This window comes from Pogona vitticeps, chromosome 8, assembly GCF_051106095.1.
Source record: "Pogona vitticeps strain Pit_001003342236 chromosome 8, PviZW2.1, whole genome shotgun sequence".
Lineage (NCBI taxonomy): Eukaryota > Metazoa > Chordata > Lepidosauria > Squamata > Agamidae > Pogona > Pogona vitticeps.
The window spans coordinates 4,571,223-4,582,324 of record NC_135790.1 but is presented as its reverse complement, the minus strand read 5'-3'; the positions used below and the strand labels follow the sequence as shown (position 1 = coordinate 4,582,324).

The 11,102-nt window shown below is 43.6% G+C and overlaps 1 protein-coding gene across 2 annotated transcripts in view; it reads right to left on the bottom strand.

The window, feature by feature from the left end:
* Nucleotides 1–11,102, bottom strand: part of BMP1 (bone morphogenetic protein 1) — a 136,059-nt gene that overhangs the window by 15,524 nt on the left and 109,433 nt on the right. For both annotated transcript variants that reach the window (XM_072978866.2, XM_072978867.2), the window contains exons 10-15: nt 10,710–10,826; nt 8,597–8,742; nt 7,141–7,336; nt 6,213–6,338; nt 5,121–5,281; nt 4,133–4,313 (exon numbers count right to left, since the gene is read on the bottom strand). In XM_072978866.2, the coding sequence (XP_072834967.2) occupies nt 4,133–4,313; nt 5,121–5,281; nt 6,213–6,338; nt 7,141–7,336; nt 8,597–8,742; nt 10,710–10,826 (927 nt within the window). The remainder of the gene's footprint in view (nt 1–4,132; nt 4,314–5,120; nt 5,282–6,212; nt 6,339–7,140; nt 7,337–8,596; nt 8,743–10,709; nt 10,827–11,102) is intronic.

Sequence of the window (11,102 nt, the reverse complement as noted above, 5' to 3'; positions counted from 1 at the left end):
TTTGATATTTTACTCTAGCGCTGCGGGGAAAGAGGTCTTAGTACACTGATGGTTTGTGTAAGAAGGAGGACAGTCTCCAGGGTTCACTGAAACCATGCCTAGCGATCAGGGCTGATCAATCCAGAAAAACTAAGGATTTCCCGGACACCTGTCCTATGTCAGCGTTTGTCGCTGCATGTAGAGAGATGGAGGAGAAGCCGTCAAGGTAGCAAAAATGAAGGCCACGTTAGAAGAGGGGTGTGCAACAGGACTGCCAGGTGTCTACGCAACTGAAGGTAGAATTGGTAAAGGTAAACAGAATTACGTCAAGCAGAATGAGATGCTCGCGGCACACAGACACTGTAGCACAGGCAAGAGAAGCAGCCCAGGAGCAGAGTTAATATTCCTGGCAAGTGTCAGAGATTAAATAGATCATCGCTAGAGGATGCAGGACCCAAAGGAGGAATGCCTGGGCTTGAAGAATAAATAGAAAACCCTGTGCATCTAACAGCCACATGACCATCACATTTAGCCTGTTCTTATGAACATTAAGAACAATACGTACCATATTTTTCTGTGTATAAGATATCCCCATGTATAAGACACCTCCTCCACTTTTCTAACCCAAAATTAAGAAATCTAAGTGGAGCTTAGCAAGTGGAGGGGAAAGCAGGGATCAAAGCCCTGCAGGATCGCTTTGATCTCTGCTTTCCCCTCCACTTATTTTTGTTGTCTCCTCAGCTTACTTCCGTGTATAAGACGACCCTCAATTTTTAGTCTCAAGATTTGAGACAAAAGTGTAGTCTTATACACGGAAAAATACGGTAGGTCGTTCATGAGTACTTGAGCTTGGTGGATTGTGGGAGTCTATGTTCCCACAGTGGCAGGAATCATCAGTGATGGTTGGCTCTGTGGGAACGGAGAGATCTTTTAGCTGCAACCTTCCTCCAAATGCAACGTTTCAACATTACAGAAAAGCCGGCCACTGGTAACAGTGGACTTTAAATAGCTCAATGGAACACATCAGAGCTCAGGGTGAGAGGGACACCCCCAGGGAACATACATATGCCAAAATACACCGGGAGTCAATCAGGAGTGGTCTGTGAAGGAAAGAACCCAACTATAGACATGCCCTCTTCTTCATACACCACAGCAATGGAAAGTGAGATTTCTCTTGCTTCAGAGGGAGTCTCTAACAATTGAACTACTGCAGGGGACTCTTTATTGAGCCATCCGTCATTATTGACTTTACCATACCAAATGATGAAGTGCATTTACTAAATATGCTCCTATTTTGGGTGGCTGGTGGAATATTGCTCTGCATTTGCTAGAGAAACTGTGGGACACCTTGGCCTACTCACTGCAAAACATTTACTAAAACAGAGACGGTTCGACCACTGGGTTCAAACCCATTTAGGATTGTTAGGCACCCTAAAAACGGCTCCGTTATACAAGAACACTTTAACCTTTGCCTTTAAATCTCCCATCTTATTTTACTGATTTAATGAGTTTTTGATTGTAGAAAAGCTTTTACTTGGGCACGTTTTGATATGTTACCCACTAGCTAGTTGATTAGGATGCTACACAAATTCCATATCACGAGAGACTTTGTTCTTGTGATCAAAAATCAGTGGAGAATTTGACACATGTAGTGCTCTATTGTCCGCTTTTAGAGACCTATCGTGAAAGACTTGTCAACCCTATTTTACAAAAGGTAAAGGTAAAGGTTCCCCTTGACATTTTTTGTCCAGTCGTGTCCGACTCTATGGGGCGGTGCTCATCCCGTTTTTTAAGCCGTAGAGCCAGCGCTTGCCCAAAGACAGTTTCCGTTGTCACGTGGCCAGCGTGACTAGGGGACACCATTTTACCTTCCCACCGAGGTGGTCCCTATTTATCTACTCGCATTTACATGCTTTCGAACTGCTAGGTTGGCAAGGAGCCTGGACAAAGCGACAGGAGCTCACTCCGTCGCATGGATCCGATCTTAGGACTGCTGGTCTTCTGACCCCGCAGCAGAGGCTTCCGTGGTTTAGCCCGCAGCACCACCACGTCCCCCTTAGAGAATTATTAGAATCATCAGAATTATTAGAATGCTTTACAAAAACATTCTAATAATTCTGAACAAGAAAAGCTTAAGATCCTACTTTCCAACAGAGACAAATTTGTCACTTTCTGAGTGGCACGGTTTATCTCTACATTGTTAAAAATGAAATCTTTATCCCCCACCCCTATCAATTAAGTCAATACTTAAGTAACTGTATCTTTAGCATTATTCCTCTTGGGATAAGTGCTTTCTGTTGGCATGGCTTAATGTCCTCCATCTGCCTTTGCCCTCTTCTTAGATGTTAAAACTTTGTGCCGGAATAGAAATCAACTTGATTCGATTTTAAATGGCTTTTAATATTGTAATGTATTGTTTTGTATTGTATTGTAATGGACTATATTATATTGTTTATATTGTTTTATATTGTTTTACCTGATATATGTTGCAATGGCCTGTGTGCCACGGAACAAACTTATTTTTGCTTGCTTGCTTGCCTGCTTGCCTGCCTGCCTGCCTGCTTGCTTGCTTGCCTGCCTGCCTGCCTGCCTGCTTGCCTGCTTGCTTGCTTGCTTGCTTGCTTGCCTGCCTGCCTGCCTGCCTGCCTGCCTGCCTGCCTGCCTGCCTGCCTGCCTGCCTGCCTGCTTGCCTGCTTGCTTGCTTGCTTGCTTGCTTGCGAAACTGAAGCTACTGCATGCCTAAAAACTTCCAGGAAGTGTGATTGTCTTCTAGAGCAGGGGCTCCCAACCTCGGGTCCCCAGATGTTCTTGGACTAAAATTCCCAGAAGCCGTCACCACTAGCTGTGCTGGCCAGGATTTCTTGGAGTTTTCGTTCAAGAATATCTGGGGAACCAAGGTGGGGAACCACAGCTGTAGAAGAAGGTGGAGGCACTGCCCTTGTGTCTTCTTTTATCACAAAACTGTGTCTTCCCCCTTCTCAAAATCTTTTGGCTCATGTTGAGCTGCTGAGTTTCAGTGGCATGCAGAGACAGAAAAGCGGGGTTGGGGCACATGTGTTTTTGTGTATGAAATTGGCCCCTGGACCTACGAAAGTTTTCCACCCCAGACTAAAGGGATTTAAATATATTTTTGCTTCAACCAGATTAATAATAGTATTATATTTTATAGAACTTGTATTAATCAAAGAGAAAACACATTCACCATTGCAAGAAACATTGCAATTTCGAACTGGATAAGGGGCTCCAATCTAAGAAAGAAAATTCAGAGTAGCTTTATTGGTCCTGGTGGAGGGAAGGTTCCCTTTGTCTTTTAAAGTTCAATTTGTTTACATAATTATGGTTAGATTGGCTATTTTATATATTGTTTTTGATATATGTTTTGCTCGTTGTGATTTTTATTCATTTTGCATTAAGTTTTTATTGGAAGTCAATTAAATGTTTTTAAAAAGGATTTAAAAAAAAAGAATAGGGTTTAAAAACCCAAAACATGTCACAAAACACATGAAATGGCACCAAATATGAAGCTTCAAAAGCTTAAATAACCACTAGTCGTTTTTAATCCCCTTAGGCACCTGCTAGAATCCGGACTGAGTCTGCGGCTACTGTAAAGTGAATAGCTAAAGAAGATTCACTTTGAGAGCTTGTTGAAAAAATCCTAATCCTTCTTACCAGCAACCTTGTTTTTAGCACAGTGACAATTTGCTTATTTGCTTTTAATTATTCAATTGTATTTTAATTAGTGTAAAGTCAACTACTTTTTTATTTTTAACTTATTATGTTTTTAATTCTATTCTTTTTAATATTGTGAACCAACCAACCAACCAACCAACCAACCAACCAACCAACCAACCAACCAACCAACCAACCAACCAACCAACCAACCAACCAACCAACCAACCAACCAACCAACCAACCAACCAACCAACCAACCAACCAACCAACCAACCAACCAACCAACCAACCATCTTTCTTGCAGGTGGTGGATATCAATAGAACTAAGCCCAGACTTCTCTTTTAGACAACACAGCGCCTCCTTTTGAGAAAGCTTAGGAACTGCACCCTCTAAACACAGATAAATGTAGGAAAGGGATTAGTTCAGGGGAAGCAGAAAAGAGAGAGAGAGCCATGCCGATGGTGGGCCAAGCAGCTCTACCTGAGAAGAAATGAGCTTTGAAGCCCTTCTTGGAGACGGTGTTGTCAGACTTGAACTCAATACGCATGTTGTTGTACTGGGAGGTAATCACATCGGGTTTTTCCGCCCCACAAAACTTGCCATGCAGCTTTGCGTCAGCATTGAGTCCACTGCGCACTTCGACAAAGTCATACTTGCATACCTGTGGGGAAGACAGGCAGAGATTATTAATCACCGATTGGGGAGGGAGGGAAGGAGCGAGAAGACAGACAGGGATTATTAAAGAAAGAGTCTGTCCTGCACCAAGTGCCAGCCTTTAACACAGCCCACAATAACGTTTCGAAGTGGAAAGCAGATCTTAGAAATAACGCATTGGATTTAACACATCAAAGTGGAATGAAAATTGCTACTTTTACATTGAGCAGGAGGACTGCATCTTATCTTTTAAAAATGTTTTCAAAATAATATTAAAATGCTGCTTTCAAAACACTGATCGTCAGATGCATCAGCTGACGTGTTCTTCTGTTCATGCAAAAATAAATATTTTCGTGTTAGCAGATCAGACAGCTGTCTCTTGCCTTAAACAAAACACACAGGTTTCTGAAGTAGGAAAAAGCTAAAATTCAACAAAACACTACCTTTGCCTAACCTGAAGAAGATCTCTGGAGAGCTTGAAAGCTTGCACTTCATGGTGGCGATATAGTAACACAAATATTATTTGGAAAACATTTTTCTACAGACACTAAGGTGGCTCAGAGATCTCCTTAATGTCTGTATTAATTCTAAAACCAATAAAGGCACACAATAGGTTTATTACTACATTCTGCCCTGAACATGCAGAATGATCTTGGTCTTGTAATGTACCATACACCTGGCACTCACACAGCGTACAAAACTCACAGGCATTTTCTGCTTCTTAATCCCTGGCAATGCACAGCAGCTAAATATATTACTAAGAAATAACTTGATGTCTCAGCAGAAGATGTTGTTCATAATGCTGAATACTCACATCGTTGCCCTCTGTCTCAAAGAAGTCAAATTGCAGGGATATGCGGTACTGAGTGGGTGCTACCAGCTGCCAGATACAGTTCTTGTTGGGCGGGTATTCCTTTGGCCACCCTGGGCTTGTGATGGAGCCATTAAGTTTGGTCAGAAACCCACCGCAGGCAGCTACAGGACAGAAAACCCAACAGAATCAGTCATGGAGGATCCACTCGTGGTCCAAACAAATTACACATTGGCCATCACTGTTGTAGGATAAAGGGGAGTGGAAGCAACTTTCTGATCCCATATAAGCCCGTACTTATACTGTACTCTGTTCACCATTTGGGACCCTCCTCTGAATGCTTTTCCTACATAAGGATTTGTGGATATTTAAAGGCCGTTTTGAACTGGTGCCAGCTCTGTAGAATTCCTGTCATGGGCTTTCCTTTCCTCACTCCTATAGTTTGTTAAACATTTTGCTAGGACCTGGCTTTTTCAAACAATTTCTGATTAATACAGCTAAGTGTTAGCCTTTGCTGGTATCCAGTACTATAATTTCATTCTACAGGGATTATAATTTTATTCTACTGAGATTCTCGTTTGGATTCTTGTGATTGTGTACAGTATCTTGAATTTCTCAGTTGTTCTGATTTTAAACCATGAGGTGCTTTGGGTTTGCTTTGCTTTTACTCTGATGAAGAAACTCACTTGTCGATTCATAAATTAAATACAATCTGCCCGGCCATCTTAAAGTATAATCTTTAAGTATAAGTATAAGCCATCTTAAAGTACTGTATAATCATACAGCAAGAAAAGATTGCACCTGATCACATTGGAAAGGATTATTTTGCTGGGACTGATCTCCCCTAAACTGTCTGTTCTATCTTTGCAGGACATGTCTCCAAATTTTAGCCCTGCCACTAGACCATCGGGCATGGACTGGGGTCCATCTGGGTTACTATTGTGCTACGTCATGTGATTGCTAGGAAATAACATGCACCAGGTGGTACCACAAGTGGTCAAAAACGGTGACCTATTTCCTTGTCTGATTGCACTATTCGTCTCCGTAAGTACAAGACATGGATGACTGCGAAGACCCCCTGGCCCACACACTCACCTTCACACCTACGCTTGTCTGAAGCCAACTCATACCCCGGATCACAGGCACACTTGTAACTGCCAAGAGTATTGACGCAACGTTGCTCACACCCACCATTGTTTGCTCTTGAACACTCGTCCACTTCTAGGATGACAAAAACAGCCATGTATCAATGTATGCCTGGGGTATATTCCCAAATGGCATTCTGTCCAAATTACTCCATCAGGGGTATCAACTTTGCTTTTGGTTTCATTTTCAGGCCTTGTAAGTCACAGAGGTAGCTGTCTATAATTTGTCTGCACTCTCCGTGAAGGAGGTGTGCTTAGCCTGAGGAAGTGGATTTCATCCATGAAAGCTTGCTATGTGTTTAATTTTTTTAGTGGTCCAATGAAAGATCTCTCCCACTCTTGCATTTATGTAATCTTGGGGAATCACACGGCCTATTCCTTGTTCTTTCTGTCTGTATGGAGAGAGAATAGCTTCCCTTTCTAACAAAGGGAGAACTATCATGACCACAGGATAGACCAGCCAAGGGAGACGTCTTCTCTGGAGGTAGAAAAGAAATTCATCCTGGGAGTAAGAAGTTAGTCAGCCCAGCAGCAATGCAACTATTTTCCTTTGTCAGACCCGCCCCCCAGTGGCCAAAACAAGAACATCTCTACCATCTCTAGACAATCTCCCCAAAATTATCTGAGACAAATGCTCCATATTTGAATGGACTGCTATCTCCAGGGAATGCCATGACTTAAAACCATGATGTTCTGTCTCTAATCAAAGACAGGTCAAGTTGTTCTACTGAATCTAATTTAGAATCACTACTGCCTTCTTTCTGCTGGAGAACTGTGGATGCTCAGCTCAATAGTAATACAGGATCCGTTCCTCCTCCCACAGAAATCTGTTATTTTCTTGGCCCCGGGCAACAAGAGGGTCAGGAAAAGGGTTGTACCTTTGAAGAAGTTGACGGCAAATCCAGCTTTATTGATGGAACCATCTGACACAAACTTCATCCACAACTTGTTGGAGGTACTCTTAATATCATCAGGCTTATCATAACCACAGTACCTTCCGATGAGGCTGCCTGATTCTGTGTTACCATCCCGGATCTCCAGGTAGTCATAAGCGCAGCTGTCATGCCGCTCAATCTATGGAATTGGGTGAAAAAGATTATGGAAAAGTAAGCATTTGTGCTGTGCTTGATGGGTTACACCTCCCCCTTTGGTGCCTACTCTGTATTTTTTTTCCTAGTGCCAGGTGAAGGCTGTTTAAAATGCTTCTCAGGTTTTTGAGGTGCCTGCTGAGGTTCTTGATGGACTTGCTCTAATTTAATTGTTTTATGCTACAGTATGTGTATTTTGTATTGCAGTTGTGTTTTTATTGTTCCTATCATTGCTGTTTTGCTTTCAAATCATGTATCCCAATATGTACACTTACACTGCCATTGTTTTGTTCATATTTTTAAATATGAAACTGAGTCAAAGACAAGTCAAGTCACCGGTATGACTTAAGTCTGACTTGACAGTGAGTCTCGTGAATCAAGCCCCCACCCGTCAGGGTCCATAGCACATGGAATGCTGAGATATGCAGTCCCAGAAGAGACTTTTATCATGCACTCTTTATGAATGATTCAATTGGCTCTAAGCAGGATCCAACTGATAAGTCAGAGAATGTGTCGGAAACATGAGAATGGTTTCCAAAATCTTCATCTGTTGACTTGCTCCCTGCTCCATTCAACTGCTGATACAATTCAGTTGACCCCCTTCTCTTGGGCACAAAGATCCTAGAAGAAGCTGAAGGCCAAAGGCTTCCCTGCATGCATTTGGAAAAAGCAACCAGGCCACGGAAGCCCTTTCCTCCCTGTACCAGTTTCAGAGGAGGGTTCCTTCCTCCCTGGCTGCAGCCTGGGAGGAAAGAATGTTAAAAAAAACCTGACAATGTCAGCAGCTGTAACTGGCATTTTATAAAATCAAAACGTGCACATCGAACACCAGGGCACATTTAATGTCATATCATGTCCAAATGCAAAGGCACATCTAACATCGTGCCTAGAGACTGGCACAAACTCCCAGTTCATCCTTAGGAAAAAACAGATGTTTGGGGGCTTCCCAGCCCTGCCTCGTCCAGTGGGCACCCACTCAGAGGCAGCGCTCTGGCTTCCCTGCCCTGCCTCCTCTGGGCACTGCCCCTGAGTGGGCAGTTGCTGGAGGAGGCGGGGCTGGGAACAGCTGAACACCTGTTGGTCTGAAAGACGAACCAGCACGAACCACGAAACTGGTGGTACATGCCCATCTCTGGTCATGTCCATTTTGGTCTCGAAGGCTACTTTGTTCCAGCCAACCTGGTTAAATGAGAAATGCTACAAGCATGTGGGCAAACAGCAACGTTTGGGACTGCAAGGTTGTTACCTCAAAGGATAGGAAGGAGAGGCCCACGTGGTATCCTTCTGAGACAGTAATCTTCCAGACACATGATTTATTGGGCCGATAGTCATCTGGATAGTTGGGAGATTGGATGTGGCCGTTATCTTTCTTCACTTCTCCCCCACAGATGGCTGGTGAAAGACCATAAGAGAACAAGAGAGACATCCTTCTTAGAAACCTTGTTTGCTACCTTAAGAAAAGGGCATGGATGCGTCCTGAAATACGTGTAACACTGGAAAAGGGAGAGACTTGCCAGAAGCCCAAGAGAAGCTGACTTGGTTGCCTTAACGCCACACAGAAACAACCCAAAATATTGAGTTAGGGAGTTGGCTTAGGCAAAATATCAGAGGTCTTCTACCTTTGGAACAGGGATAAAGGCCCTGAAGCGAAGGGATCCATATTCATTGGCTCCCTAATATTTCAAAACGGAATAGGCAGTCCTTGGAAGAGCACAAAACGAGGGACTCTGAGCAATGCCTTCTGCTGTTTAAGAGAGAGAAACTCAACTGGGAACCACCTGCCGTCTTCACAACAGAATATTTGACATGTTGGCTTTCTCTCTCTTCTCTTGCCTCTCCTGCCCATGGATGGATCTAAGGCAGGGGTTGGCACTTTGGGCAGGTCTGGGGACCCATTTCTAGCCCCCATCCCAGTAAAACTTATTGTCAACCCCTCCACCTCCTTCAATACTATCTATTTTTTCAAAACGAAGTTACTGACGCCGGAATTCTCTTAGAATCGCCCAATGTAAACAGGCGATCAAGCAAGGGGGCGAGTGCTCTCTTGCAGGTTGTTCATCGTGCGCTCAGGCTTTCTCCAGTTGTGCAGTCCTCTGCACGTCCACTCACACACCAGGTTGGGCCAGCCTGCAAGCCACAAATGATTTTGCACGACTTCCCCTGTGCGCAGATTTTTTTTTCTCAACACAATTTTGGCTTGAAAATTTACTTCTTCTTCTTTTTTTAACAAATCGAAGAAGGAGAACAGCTGCTTCCAGAAAAGTTGGTTCTCCTTGTTTGGATGGCCCCCCCATTTCCTCCTAGATCGCAGCAGTAGAAGGTGAATTGGGGAGTATGCACCAAAAAAACCAGGTGGGGGTATATATAGAGCCTGAGGGCTCTGTGTTGCTCATTTTTGATCTATGAGAATAGAAATGGTCTGGACTGACAGAAAGGTTAGTGGGAGTGTCAATGCTTCATAAACAGCAGAAGGCTTGGTTGTGTGGTCATCTAGAAGCAGAGGCAAATATGGGCAGAACAGCGAGAATGGGTTACTTTGGATTAATCCAACTAGAGTAGACCAATGAAGGCAATTCTTTGATATGCCTTTTGTAGCCTCTGTTCTCCTAGGTTCTATGGTATTTTAGGGCAACCCGTTAGGTCAACGTTATGAAATGCTACGAAGCTGTGAGCCTCCTCGCTCTCCTTCTGTAGGCACACAAATGGATACCTGATTTTCCCATGTTGGGAGCCCAGCAAAGATAGAAATTCTATTTGTAAAGGCTTTCACGGCCGGGATCTGATGGTTGTTGTGGGTTTTTCGGGCTCTTTGGCCGTGTTCTGAAGGTTGTTCTTCCTAACATTTCACCAGTCTCTGTGGCCGGCATCTTCAGAGGACAGGAGTCAGAACTGAGTCACCAGAGCACAGACAGAGTTCTGACTCCTGTCCTCTGAAGATGCCGGCCACAGAGACTGGCAAAACGTCGGGAAGAACAACCTTCAGAACATGGCCAAACAGCCCGAAAAACCCACAACAACCAAAGATAGGAATTGCTTTTTAAAAATATTTAATCGACTGTCAGTCTGTCAAAGATTACTATAATAAAGGGCATTTTTCTTCAGAAAAATCATTCAGCAGAGTATTCCAAATCAAATTTTATAGACTGTTCTGTTTCTTTTAAAATTTTTAACATTTTTCAGACCATGGATAAATGAATCAGCAGATACCGATTCAGCAGATAGGCCGGTCCTACTGTCTATGCAACAGATTAGTGCCTTCAAATAACATCCTCTCTTCTGGGACTCTAAATTTGTGTCTGCCCCTTTCCCACCCGCAATTTACTCTGCCCAGATCGAGAAGGGGGGGGGAAGTGCCATACCTTCATACACTGCAAAGAAACCTTTGTTATTCCAGGTGGTGGTGCTGAAGAACTCGATCCAAAGGCGGCTGTCTGTGGAGATGATGGGCTCCGGCAGTTTATTGCCGCAGAACCTACCTGGAGAAAAACCACATGCTTTCTTGGGTATGTAACTGGTCCTTCTCATGCGTTCCTACCAAGCATGAAAACCTTACCCTTGCTTTTCTTGGACGCACACAAAAATCTGCCTTGCCCTGTATTCTAAGTCCAGAATGAGACGCCCTACAGACTCAAAACGGTCTGCAGACTGCACAAACCGGTAACTAGGAAATAAAGTATGTTCTTACAGGCTCTTTCACACTTGCTTACAGAGCCATGATAAAAACTGGGAGGTTTGGTTGCTAAAGCCATGCA